Genomic DNA, 13,136 nt, shown 5'->3' with positions numbered 1-13,136 from the left:
CGACCAACCGCATGTTGCATTTACGCTATTATTGGGAGCTACTTCCGTATATCGGCAACTAGGCGTCCTGCTAAAGATATTACTATCTTTAATACTTGACTTCGCGATGCTAAATTGATGGTGTTTTGCAAGTGAATCTATATCTGGGGAAGTGGGCCAGGGGATGCTCCGCAGACAGCTATTGTGGATTAACATCTTAGCTGATAGCTTTTCATTACCTCTATCGTAATTGGGTTCTATCTTGAATCAGAGTGCTTTTGGCGCTGAGTGGACCGATGTCTTTAATTTCTCCCACTTTTCCACGGATACGGCAGCCTCGGCCGCCCGCATGCTATATCGGGCAATTCTGCGAGAAAGTGTAGAACGATACGCAACACAACACTTTAGCCGTTTCGCCACCTATCGATTAAAAGGGCGCCGATTCTCAGGATATTTCCGCTTGGAGATAAACTCAAAGTGGATTGTATGATTTCCATGACCTGATGTTGAATATATGTACGGAGACCACACAGAGATCATCCATCGCGACCCATTCCCTTGTCCCACCAGTAAACAATATTAATAGTTGAAGTGCGCCCTTTACTCTGTAGAATTGCACATTCGCATACTACTCTGCACTTCTCTTGTCCTCTACAAACTCTAATCTAGCGACCACGACATCCAATGACATCCAAGGACGGCTACTCATGGACAAAGGCCCAAGGTCTCCGGGCCGGCGTTCCTTCAATTGGTGTGATTGAGCCGCCGTCTAATGTTAAGAGTGCCGACACCGTCTACGATGTTATTGTTGTTGGTGCAGGTTATTGTGGCCTCACAGCAGCTCGAGATGCCAGTCTGGCAGGTAAATAGCCCAATGCTGGCCACTTGGATGAGATGTGAAGAAAGCTGACCTTGCTACCTTTCCTAAACTAGGCTTGAAAGTGCTGCTTCTGGAAGCACGCGACAGAATTGGCGGTCGATCATGGTCATCCAACATCGAGGGATACCCATACGAAATGGGCGGCACATGGGTTTTTTGGGGACAGGCCAATATATGGCGCGAGATTGCAAGATACGGCATGCAGGACGAGCTGGAGATATCTTACGACTTTTCCAGAGGCATCAATAAGTATTTGCTATCAAGCCCACAGGGCACACAGACCTTTACCCATGAAGAAGAGGTAATACAAGATTTGCTCCAACGCCAGTTGACAGACCAAACCCGCAGCGGATTTCCTAGAGAAGCTGACACCGTATAGGATGCGCTGATGCAATCATCACTCGCCAAACTCGTCAACGTCGATGGATGCCTGGGAAAAACCGTGGTTCCTTTCCCCCACAGCGGCGTCCTCACCCCAGAGGCCCGCAAGTACGATCACATGTCCGTCGCCGACCGTCTTGCCGAAATCAAGAATGATCTTACACCCAACGAACGACTTTGTGCCGAATCATTTGTCCTTCTCTGCAGTGGAGGTACCCTCGAGACAACAAGCTTCTATGAGTTCCTTCACTGGTGGGCGCTCAGTGGCTACTCATACGAGGGCTGCATTGACTATCTAGTCAAGTATAAGTTCCGCGGCGGCCAGTCGTCGTTTGCCATCAACTTCTTCAAGGAGGCTCTGGCCTCAGGCAACTTGACCTACGCCTTCAACAGCCCGGTTGCCAGCATCCAGCACGGAGGCAATGGTGTTCAGATTACAACGCGTGCTGGCCAGACGTACAAGAGCGCGAAGATGATCTGCGCCATTCCGTTGAATGTCTTGAACGACGTCGCATTCGATCCGCCATTGGCACCGGGAAGAAAAGCAGCAGCCACCACCGGTCATGTTAACCAGTGTGTCAAGGTCCATGCCGAAATCAGCGACCGAGATCTTCGCTCGTTCACGGGCATTAGCTATCCGCACAACGGGCTTATCTACGGCTTCGGAGACGGAGAGACTCCGGCGGGCAACACGCATGTGGTAGCATTCGGCGGGCAGCACAACCACTTCCACCCTGAGGAGAACCTTGAACATACAAAGGCAGCGTTCCAGGGTTTCGCACCCATGAACATTGAGAGATTGGTGAGCAAAACTCATCCAATATGTTGAAAACAAGGACCATCGACTAACGCATTCAAACTAGGTCTTCCACAACTGGTCCAAGGATGAATTTGCCAAGGGGGCTTGGTAAGCATTGAATCTTTCCCATCTCTCCCTTCCTCTTTAAGCGAGCCCATCCCTGACTCTGTGGTTTTCTGTTGTAGGTTTTTCCCAGCACCAGGCTTGCTATCCACGCATCTGAAGGATATGAGAGCAAGAGAGCGTAACATCGTTTTTGCCTGCTCCGACTGGGCCTTGGGATGGCGTAGCTTCATCGATGGCGCCATCGAAGAGGGAACCCGCGCTGCAATTACTGTACGAGCCGACTTCGCGGGCCGAGCCAAGCTGTAACAGCTGGTCTCAACCGATATCCGAAAACACAAAATAAAAAAAAGCGATAAAAAATTGTATAATAGACAAGCGAAGAATAAATTCATCCACAGCGCCGCCATCTGCTTTCACATGATTAATATTGGACGTTGTCGAGTGACTACTTCGGTCCATCTTTGAGAGCCCTGGTTTGCCCATATATGTTCAAGGCTTTGGACTGCGATGGGAATAGTGCCAAACTCTGTGCAGCTGTAGAGGCTTTGTAGTCGGTGAGAAAAGAAGGCTCGGTGTTCTGGCAAAATACTTTCCGCGGCGGCCACAAAATACGTCCAGACTAGAGCATGGCAACCATCGACGCTTGGATCAAGGTCGAGAACTGTCTCTCGAAGCCGCTCTACTGATTGGATAGATTCTTCTCTTGATATGAGGTGCAGAGCACGATTACGATATAAATCGCAGGCTTGCCGGATAGCCTCCTTCATTGTAGCGACGTTGGCGTACTGCTCAGGGTCTTGGCTGAGCGATGGATACGAAGACATGAAGTCTAAATAGTAGTCGGGGCGCTTCGACAATGTTTGCAGGCCTTTGGACTCGCTGGATAGCGGAAACCCAAATAGTTCGAACCTGGGTGATTTGATACGTTAGCATATTGCCTGCTTATGGACAATAGATGGAAGTAACCTACATGCGTGTTTGTTCTCTGATAAAACCCCTTGTAGTTATCGACAAAGACTGCACAGAATCGGATGATTGTGCCAAGTTTGAGAGAATCTCGAGGAGATGCACATAATTGTTGGCACCCGTGATTGTTTCCCCCACTAGCAACACAAGGATAGTAGCCCATGTTGATAGACTAAACAATCTTTTTGGCTCTAGCTGGAGCGAGTCGCGAAACAGTTTCGATAATATGGCGTGCTGGCCTACCTCCGCCGCCATTCGCATATGCGGCGCCCTTTGCGACAGATGAAAGGCCGCGATCACGGAGATGGCCTGTCCGACAAGTTCGTCTTCACAGGCGAGAGGTAGGAGGATGTCGCGATAGCCATTGCCGTTAAAGTCAAATACAACCATTTTCGGCGCAATGAATTCCGAAACTGCGATTTAAGACATTTCGTGTTAACAGCAGCTATGGGCATCGCTGCCAGGAATTAGAAGGAGGCATCTTACAGTGGTTAAAGAACAGTCTGGATTGGGGGGAGACAACTTGGATAGCACGTTGCGGTGGACTAAGTTGCATTTCTCTCGGTCCAAGCTCTTCCACATCGTCGTCCAAACTCCCATCTGGAGAAGGTGTATCAGATGTAGGTCTATTTGGGCGCACAGGCCCAACGATGGGCCGCTCATCCAAGGTCTTTGGTGGAGAGGTGGAACTCCGGTGAGAAGACAGCCTCGCCGCATCTGGCGAGGATCCCGGTTGCTTGCTGGTTACAGTGACCCATCGGTAACGATTTGGCGCTCGTGGTGCAGCTTTGGCAGCATTGCCGACAACGCGATTTGTAGTTTGTGAGAAGCGTTGCGAGCTACCATTCTTCATGTGAGAGCTGAACCGACACTCGATCCCTTGGCCGGAACACTTGATCCCCTTTTTGCAGCACTTGAAGCATTCGGGCTCTGTCTTATCGCAACGCACTCGGCGCGTGCGGCACTCGAGACAGCCTGGTCTAGAGTCAAAATTTACGCGCTAAATACAAGGGAAACAATGTAGAGATTGATAGGCGTACCGTTGTTTCTCTTTGCCAGCGACATGGCGACGTAGCTCCAGACTGGCCGTGTTTTCGCCACTGAAGCTCTCTTGGAACGGAACAAATGGAAATATCAGAGCTGAAGGCGGCGTACGTAACCTTTTGCGATAAGAGCTGAGGGGGGCTCTTTGGCGCAACTTAATTTTCAGCGACGGGGCAGGGCTCTGGACAAGGGGCGAAATTCGGCCATCGATAGGGAGGCCAAGAAAATACGGAGTAATAAAGAAGCACGGAATACGGCGTGGAAGATGGAGGAATGCGGAGACTCAGCTTTGTGGGGGGAGCCGTGATGTCCGATAGTGCTAGTCCCAAAGGACTCAAGATGAGGTTAAGACTCGGCTCTCCTGGCCGCGGCTATACTGACAGGTTTGCTGGCCGATCGGCATTAAAGAGATGAAATACTAATGCTTGGATTCCTAATTTTTCGGCGGGCTGTATAGGTCATACTCGTAATCGCCGGTCCTCCAAACTCTTCACACATGCATTAGATGCGACTGTCGCTGTCAGATATCGAATCTGGCCAGCTGCATACGCCAGAACCAACAGCAGGTGGCACCCAGTCGTGGCGAGTCTTGAAAGCTACTGAAGATTACCAGAGTGCGGATATACGGATCAGTGGATACAGCTAGTCGTTGGACTGAATCGAATGCCGGCTCATGTCAAAACCTAGTGCTTACCCCGACCTTGTGCCTGGCAGTTGGAGGAACGCGATGCCATTAATGCACGCCTCGCTGACTTTGGAGAGCGTTGCACTGTTTGCCATCACAAGGATCGCATGTCGGATGGAGAAAACGCGCGACACGTGGGTGCCTAAGTGAATGATATTCTAAAGCCCCAATTTCACGATCAGAACAACATTAGTACACGATGGAAAGTGAGTGCAGTGTACCTATTTTTGCTAATGTGTACGTACTGTACTAACGCAACTGCTGACTCTTCATCTCGCTCCGAAAAGCCCTACCGAAGCGCAACCCCTTTTACGACGTCTTCACATTCATGATAGGGCCCAACCACGACTCGTAACCGTCAGCACTTATTCCATTGGCGCCGTAACGCAAAATGCGTAGCAAGGGCCGGAAAGCACCAGCTGTCAAGTTAAAACCCGTGCCATTCTCGTGCATAATAAGCGGCCAGAACAAGATAAAATCTGGTTGTAGAGTAGGAATACGGCCAACCCAGAAGAGATGGAATACCAATGCCTCATTGAGCCATTATGCCGCAATTTGGAACGCTGAGGGAGCCCTACTGCAATGGTTGGGTCCACGTCTAGAACGTCAAACTTGACAGACAGGCCATAATCGTAGTATGTTGCCTCGAAATTTGTGTCGGCGGGCGCAATTTCTAGGCGTGTAAGATTATTTAGCTGCACGATGATAAGCTTCGCAATGGGCACATTGATATCATCCGGGACAGAGCCGTCGCTGCTAAGGATGCTATAATTGGTAATGTTGACTATACCAGGACCTGTCGAGTCTGATCCTACATAACTGTAAGGCCCTGCTGTCGGTGGTAATCTTGATGCGGCTTGAGTAGACGAGTTCTGAGTAAGGTTGTGGCTCATCTGGGACCGTAAATTGATTGCACTTCAATCTTTGCCGGCTCTCCCGTTTGCAGGGATAGTTTCGACTTCGAAAAATTGGTGGCGGCGTATTACTTGGCTTTATGTACGTGGGTAAATTTGACGAATATCTGGTCCGACCCCGCAGTGAAGTTGTGAAAGGTACGGATATAGACTATGATGCGTCTTATTGAGAGATGGAGTAGGTCTTGGCTTCTTCGGACGTGTTTTTTCCTGGGTTGTCTGTTTTGCCGGCTTCCGTGAGTCGTGTAAGCTCAACTGAGAGAACAAAATTTGGGAATGGGCAGCAACGGCAGCGTACCCGTTAATTAGCCCTGTCTTGCTGTGTAATGGAAGAGATGATATCCAAATTCAGCGCCCTCATCGGCACTGCGGTTGACCGTAGAATCGATGTGATCTCTGCGATCTCTGCGATGCTAAGATCCGGTTGCTGTGAATTGACCAGAGCATAGACGCCAGCGGTAAAGGGCGCGGCCATCCATGTGCCCGACAAGACAGCATAGCTGCCAGCTGAACGTGGATACGTGGATACGTGGATAGAATGTTACCTCCTGGTGACGATAAATGAGGCTTGAGTATCATTTCCACGGTCGGTCCGATGGGAGGAGAAATAGTCAATGGCATGACCAGCTGAGTTGAGAGAGTTTTGGGTTATAGTTGAGTTGAAGAGCAGCATGTTATCTTCCCCGGCTGTAAAACTAGCAATATCCTTGACCATCTATTGTGACTGGCTATATGCGAGGAAGAGAACGGCGAATTGACCAGTTGTATCTGGCTCAGGCAAAAGAATTGGAATGTACGGATTACCCGTATAGCAGATGGCGGTTGCCACACTGAGCGCCATCAATTCCGATGAGTACGCGCGCTGAGAGAATAGAATTTTGTTAGATAGATCAAAACGGCTGTATTTGCTCCATCTGTTATCTCTTCTCGAGCAGCTATCCAAACTCTGGTGTCACAACCCCCCGGCTTGCAGTTCTGTGACAGGGAAATCCAGACCACTGCCGACCTGGAAAATGGTCATCAGCGATGAAAAGAAAAACTGAAATGTATTCCGGGGCGCCAGGGAAGATGTTCTCTGTTTTGTGCACCGTAAGATAGACTTCATTTTCCACAGATCCCATCGTCTTATCAACGTCAAGATCAGCAGGGCAGTACGTGCCAAGATGGCTAAAGTATTCATTTTTATTGCTTCTGTTCTGGTAAATACGAGGTGCCTATGTTGTTCAACGGCTTACACTCGATAAGGCAATTCGGATGCCAAGTTTGTATATTTGTTGACAGAAGTGTACCTTATACTTGGCCATGGCCCACCACAAGGAGTTCAGCTTTTAATAGAATGCTGATGTTATGCTCACGCAATCATGTTTTTCACAATCTGCCGATTGGTCTAGAAATAAGTCGTGTGAGTTGAAGCTGGGCGGCATAGTCGAGTTTATCCATCCCAACAGCACAATCCGTGAATAAATCTTATCGATTAGTTTCATACTCATGGCCGGTGGTTAACTAAGAGATCTAGGTGGGGCTCAAACTTCAAAATTGTGCGAAACGGTGCTGCTTGAGATATCAATCGACCATACATTTCCAACGAGCGAGATCTCAAGGCGGACATTTCTTTGATTAGTTGCATAATCACTCTTGGTTTTTAACTCAAGGATAGTATCTTGACTGAGTTTACGCACTTGTATGGCTCAAATTTAGCCGGCTATGATAGCCCTCTTGGCGCAGTTTAAAATCCATTGATCTACAGGCTCTATTAAGCATCTTGTTTCATTGCGTTGCCCAATTCCGTTGCATTGTTAGCCCTCTTGGCGCGGGGTTCAGAGACCGTTCCGTAATCGTATTCCGTGCTTGTGCGATTTACCAGAAGATTTCAGCTAATAGTAGCTGGCGCGAATATATTAGGCGGATCTAAAAAGCGCCGAAATCCGGCTACTTAGCTAGAACCCCGTGAATCAGGAGGCGGAGCGATGTCCCAAAGTCAAAACAATTCTTCTTAATTTCCTCAACTTCATGATCATTTGGAGATATAACACTTGGATTGTGTTGTCTCTGAATACTATCGTCGTCATAATTTCGGCAATATCTGAGCCCTGAAGCCATCTGTACAATTCTTGGATCCACGACTTTCAACAAGAAAACAAGTGGAATACCATGTCCTATTTTGATCAAATGTACCATGAAACGGCTTTAGATCGTTGGAAACGATTCACGTATATCGATGATCTCCCAGAAGAAATAAGCCCCTTTCGTGAGCTGCTAGAAGAATATAGCAAAGTGCCCCCTGGCGAAACCGATGAACTTCTTATCAAGACAGTTAGTATTTCTTCCCCCATCGTTTCCACTCTGAGAACTTCACATTTGTATCTGACACTCTCTTAACAGCGTAGGAAGCTCTGGGAGGTAGCCATGTACCCATGCATCGGCCGGTGGAGCTTTCTTAATTTGCGCAGCGTGCAAGACTCTCATTTCAAGACTGCATTCGAACGACTGAAGAATTCGACTGGTCTTGATATGGATTCGAGCTCTACAGACACGCTCCTTGATATTGGATGCTGTGTTGGCCAAGTGTTACGAAAGCTGGTGCATGACGGAATCGAACCGACACGCTTGTTCGGCACGGATCTGCACTCTGAATTTATTTCTATTGGAACAGAGCTATTCGATGATGAAGGATGCGGGTTGACTTTTGCAGCCGGCGATATGTTAGACCCCGAAGATAAGGCTTTGGATACGCTGGATGGCAAGATTACGATCATACATGCAGCGAATTTCTTCCACCTATTCACATGGGAAGAACAAGTGAAGATTGGGATGAGAATAACACGATTTTTGAAGCCGGGAGTGACTAACGCCCTGATTTTTGGTAGACAAATCGGTACTCATAATCCAAGAGAAAGAGATGGACGGAAGAAATCCTTCCTACACAACCAGGAAAGCTTTCAGAAATTGTGGGATGAGGTCGGGATGAAAACGGGAACTCGGTGGCGTGTACAGGTGGGCATTAGTGAAGAGAGAAGGGTTGACATTCCAGGGTTTGGGGATATGGACAGATATATTCGGTTTGGCATATATCAATCAGCACTGTAGATAGAACTGTTGGCTGCTCATCAAGAAGCATACAGAATGAAAGGGTTACATTTATTCCCCACTCCAGTAACAGACGATTTTGTAACTTGACTCGTTCGTTATAATCCACCAAGACTCTGCCCAAGCCACTCAAAATGGGCCTCGCAGATAGCACGAAGGACAGCTTTAATAGTCAAGGAAGCGATAGATATATCAATTGACCTGCTAATAGCCGCAATTACTGAGAAGGTAGCTTTGATGGTGCATGAACACTTTGCTGATACAACAGACTATATTTGCTGAGAGAGACATATGTGTGTCTCGTCAGAACGCAACTTACGCTAATCGATCATACATTTTTAAATTTTCGGCCGTCGGAGGTTGAAGCCTCTCTCATTCTCCCTGTAATTCCTTATTTGGAAGAGTGTAATGCCACTCGCGGAAAGTTGCCTTGTCGCTAGTGGAACCTATAGCACTCCTCAGTGATTTTCTTAGTGGTGCGGAGTATGTACTTGGAGTAGATTGGTGTTAGTAGTACGCCCTTTCTTTTGGTGGCTCCGTTCAGGGCGCTCCATGACATGAAGAAATTGGAGACGATTGATCCACTTCAGTTGCCATCGTATTAGTACCCATGCTGTCCGATTTTAACCGCTCTGAACAGACCTTGAATTACCTGGAGTTATAAATCTCCCTCCGCATTGTTATTCTGCCTTTGAAACACGAGCAAAAATATCGGGTTGAATTCCATTAAAAACGAGCATCATTCGAAAGCTTCTGACACCATTCAAGCAATCATGAAAACAGTCGGCATCATTGGCGGCAGCACCGACCTTGCCACGGTAGAATATTACAAGCTGATCAATGCGCACATTCGAGCAAAGCTGGGAGGGTTTTACACAGGGGAAATCATTATTAATTCCATGAATTTTGAGCGCAGCGCCCATTTTGTGAACAATAATCTCTGGGACGAAGGAGGAGAGTACTTGCATGGAAAGGCGCTGAGCTTGGAGAGGGCTGGAGCCGATTTCATCATCTGCGTCTTGAATACGTGGCACAGAGTTTCTGAGGCATTCATGAAGGATGTCAAAATTCCGCTCTATCACATCGTTGATCCGACAGCCCAGGCGATACTGGATCTAAATCTGCGGACAGTTGCCTTGCTGGGAACTAAGGCCACAATGTCCTCCAATTATCTGCCGAATGAGTTCTCAAGTCGCTTCGGAATAAACATTATTGTGCCAACAGAAGAAGAACAAACTTTCGTTGACGACGTTATCTTCAACGAACTCGCTAAATCTCAATTCACCGAGGAATCGAGACAAGGCTATCTCAAAATCGTCGACAAGTTGGTTTCGCGAGGGGCACAGGGTGTGATTTTAGGATGCACGGAGATTCCGCTACTCATTGAACAAAAGAACCGACCAGAGGTTCCAATGTTCAATACTCTCGAGCTACATGCTCGGGGTGCTGCAGAGAAAGCGCTATTGGATTAGGATAAGAATCCCAGATCGGAGTCTTGGACGAAGTGGCTTACTTTTACCGGCGATGCATGGATTGGATATCATTACAAGGAAGCCTTTGGATCGGCGAGGGCGTGCAAATTGTTTGGACGCCAAAGACGGCGGTGGCGAAAGACCACTGAGACGGGTTGAGGCTCTGTGGTTCTATTATTCACGTAAAACGAAATCTCATATACCGTAATAGACATGTCGTGGAATGCATCTCTTAGAGTCTAGAAATGGAGGTGATATTGCGTTACGTGATGAACGCCGGAAAGATGTTTGTTGACGGAATGAAGCAATAGAGAAAATGCAGTGCAACTTCGGCGTCCATCGAAGCTCGTTGTGTTCATTAGCCATGAACTGCGGCGTTGTATCTTATTGGACGCGCTCTCTCCCGAGATTTGCAGACGGAGTAAGGGGTTCAACTACTAATCATGCATCGTGTAGCTGCGCGGCTATAACCCCTCATTTATATAAGGCAAGTATATTTCACCAAGCGGTTGGGATAGATCATCGATCACCTGGCACACTTCAAAAAGAAAGAGGTATTTATTATTAACCCGTAAATGACGTGTAAGACCTCCATTATCCCCAATTCAGGGCTATCTAACACGAAACAGATAAAATGACAACTGACACTGGCGATGAAGCAACCCAATACGCAGCGGGCTTCATCAAAAAACACCGTCCTGATATGACATTTTTCCGCGAGACTTATCGCCAATTGCATAGCATGCCAGAACTGTCTGGTCAAGAAGAGGAAACAGCTCGTATTGTCGCCGAATATCTCCAATCTCTTGGCAGCTTCGAAATATTCACAAAAATTGGCGGTCATGGAATTGCCGCGGTTCTCACCAACGGAGAAGGCCCTACACTCCTTCTGCGCGCTGATATGGACGGATTGCCGTTGCTGGAAAAGACTGACCTCCCTTATGCGAGCACGAGAACTCAGATCGACAGGAGTGGTATTGAGAAACCAGTTATGCACGCGTGTGGCCATGATACACATGTTGCATCTATGATGGCAGTAGCTAAGTTATTATTGAGGACACGTTCTCATTGGGAAGGAACTCTCATTTGCCTATTTCAGCCAGCAGAGGAACACTTGAATGGGGCCAGGGCAATGGTAGATGACGAGCTCTTTGACAAAATCCCTCACCCTGATATTGTCTTAGCACAACATGTCGACAATGCACGATGTGGGACAATACACTTGAGGAGTGGTCCGACCATGACGGCAAGTGTCTCTCTACAGATCCCTATCTTTGGGCGTGGTGGGCACGATTCAGCACCTCAGGATTGCATTGATCCTATCATCATTGGATCTTCGGTTGTGGTCCAGCTGCAAACAATCGTCAGTCGTCAAATCGATTCTAGGCAATTGGCGGTTGTTACGTGTGGAAGCATACACACCGGAGATGCCCCAAATATGATACCCGATTTCTTGGATCTGAAGATTAACATTCGGGCACTTACAGATGGCGTTATCAGCCGAATACTTGTCTCCATAAAGAGAATCGTGGAGGCTGCATGCAAAGCTGGCGGATGCGACCGTGAGCCACTAATCGAGACCATTTCGTCTACGCCAGCAACTACAAACGACGAGACTACTGTTCAAACGCTTGAGAAGAGCTTCAAATCCTATTTTGGATCGAGCCTTGAGCATATGGACGTGGCAACTGCAAGTGAAGACGTATCAATCTTGGCAACTACGGTTGGAGCTCGTTTTGGCCATATGGTTCTTCGGCTCAACAGATCCCATCCAATGAGATATCGCTCGTCAGAAAGGGAAATTAGACGAGATTCCTTATAACCACTCGCCACTCTTTGCTCCCACTATTGAAAGCTTAGACGTTGCTGTGGATGCGATGTCATTGGCAGCTCTCACACTTTTTACACCTGCCTCAAAGATTGCATAGATATTGAACCTTTGCGAAGTCCGATAGAGATGGTCTTTAGTGGTTTTTAGTATGTAATTAGGTATATTTTTCCATACTTCAACGTCTAAGAAATGTCTTAGGCAGCGTTTCTCAAGCCCATAAATTCAGGGCTAAGAGCTTCATATATGTGTGGCTGCGAAACAAAAATTTGGTCTAAGCCTTTCCAAAATATAGAATCAATCCTCAAAAGGCCCAACCTAAGAACAGGTAGTTGTTTTGATCTTATTCTCAATGACTCGCGGGTCTCTCGAACAGTCTGCATTCTCTGTTTAGCTTCCTCTGAGGAGCTTGACATTACAAGTAAATGTAGCATGAGATTGACAATTGAAGAAAACGCCAACGGCGCCCAAGCCGGCCAAAATTGGGATGAAGTATCAAGTTTGAGTTTGTTGACAAAAAGTAATGCATCTGACAGGCACTTCCCAGCTTCCTGGCGCGCGCGCTGCATATCAGCATCAGCGGAAGACTAATTCAGCCGCGCATCCGTGACATGGCATCTCAAGATGGCACGAAAAATGTTGATATTTGTGTAGTGGTAGGCCAACAAGTTTATTACAGATACTGGCGCGTTATCGACTGATAATTTAGTCGTGTTGTTATACCAAATCGAGAGTTCCTCTCGAATTTTCATAGAAATGCCTAATGTCTGCGGAAGATTTGACGATAACTGAGCTAAAGCCCGCAAGGAACTGTAGAATAGCAAATGATTAGCATCCAGGAGAACCTTTAGTCACAAGAAACACATACTGGAGTTCCGAGAGGACCCTGCGAAGAGTAGACACTAGCTGGGCATGCTGGAGGAAATCTCTCCAGTCCGCTTCCTCTATGCAAGCTCCATGGCCATTTTCAGTGGAGAGAGAGGTGACGAGCCAGTTTTTCTCGCTCAACATTGGTGGTCTGCCTAGACTGGATGC

General features: G+C 47.6%; 5 protein-coding genes across 5 annotated transcripts; 4 read left to right on the top strand and 1 right to left on the bottom strand.

Moving 5' to 3' along the window:
- Window positions 1-663: 663 nt before the first annotated feature.
- TRIVIDRAFT_44989 (uncharacterized protein) lies at window positions 664-2,411 on the top strand (the record flags this gene model as incomplete). The annotated part of the gene is made up of 5 exons (XM_014096574.1): window positions 664-841; window positions 913-1,160; window positions 1,239-2,042; window positions 2,104-2,147; window positions 2,225-2,411. 5 exons carry the CDS (start codon window positions 664-666, stop codon window positions 2,409-2,411), a joined length of 1,461 nt encoding a protein of 486 aa, XP_013952049.1.
- Window positions 2,412-2,518: 107 nt separating this feature from the next.
- TRIVIDRAFT_194368 (uncharacterized protein) lies at window positions 2,519-4,136 on the bottom strand (the record flags this gene model as incomplete). The annotated part of the gene is made up of 5 exons (XM_014096573.1): window positions 2,519-3,014; window positions 3,076-3,484; window positions 3,558-3,857; window positions 3,915-4,046; window positions 4,112-4,136. 5 exons carry the CDS (start codon window positions 4,134-4,136, stop codon window positions 2,519-2,521), a joined length of 1,362 nt encoding a protein of 453 aa, XP_013952048.1.
- Window positions 4,137-7,883: 3,747 nt separating this feature from the next.
- Window positions 7,884-8,801, top strand: TRIVIDRAFT_44992 (uncharacterized protein; the record flags this gene model as incomplete). Its single annotated transcript, XM_014096572.1, has 2 exons — window positions 7,884-8,027; window positions 8,097-8,801. 2 exons carry the CDS (start codon window positions 7,884-7,886, stop codon window positions 8,799-8,801), a joined length of 849 nt encoding a protein of 282 aa, XP_013952047.1.
- Window positions 8,802-9,574: 773 nt separating this feature from the next.
- On the top strand, window positions 9,575-10,273 carry TRIVIDRAFT_67075 (uncharacterized protein; the record flags this gene model as incomplete). Its single annotated transcript, XM_014096571.1, has 1 exon — window positions 9,575-10,273. One exon carries the CDS (start codon window positions 9,575-9,577, stop codon window positions 10,271-10,273), a length of 699 nt encoding a protein of 232 aa, XP_013952046.1.
- A 634-nt stretch (window positions 10,274-10,907) lies between these two features.
- Window positions 10,908-12,201, top strand: TRIVIDRAFT_194365 (uncharacterized protein; the record flags this gene model as incomplete). Its single annotated transcript, XM_014096570.1, has 2 exons — window positions 10,908-12,020; window positions 12,067-12,201. The coding sequence occupies 2 exons, from the start codon at window positions 10,908-10,910 to the stop codon at window positions 12,199-12,201; spliced, it is 1,248 nt and encodes a 415-aa protein (XP_013952045.1).
- Between the last annotated feature and the right edge of the window lie 935 nt (window positions 12,202-13,136).

The sequence above is a fragment of the Trichoderma virens genome (assembly GCF_000170995.1).
Source record: "Trichoderma virens Gv29-8 chromosome Unknown TRIVIscaffold_87, whole genome shotgun sequence".
Classification (NCBI taxonomy): domain Eukaryota; kingdom Fungi; phylum Ascomycota; class Sordariomycetes; order Hypocreales; family Hypocreaceae; genus Trichoderma; species Trichoderma virens.
This window is presented reverse-complemented; position numbering and strand designations above follow the sequence as displayed.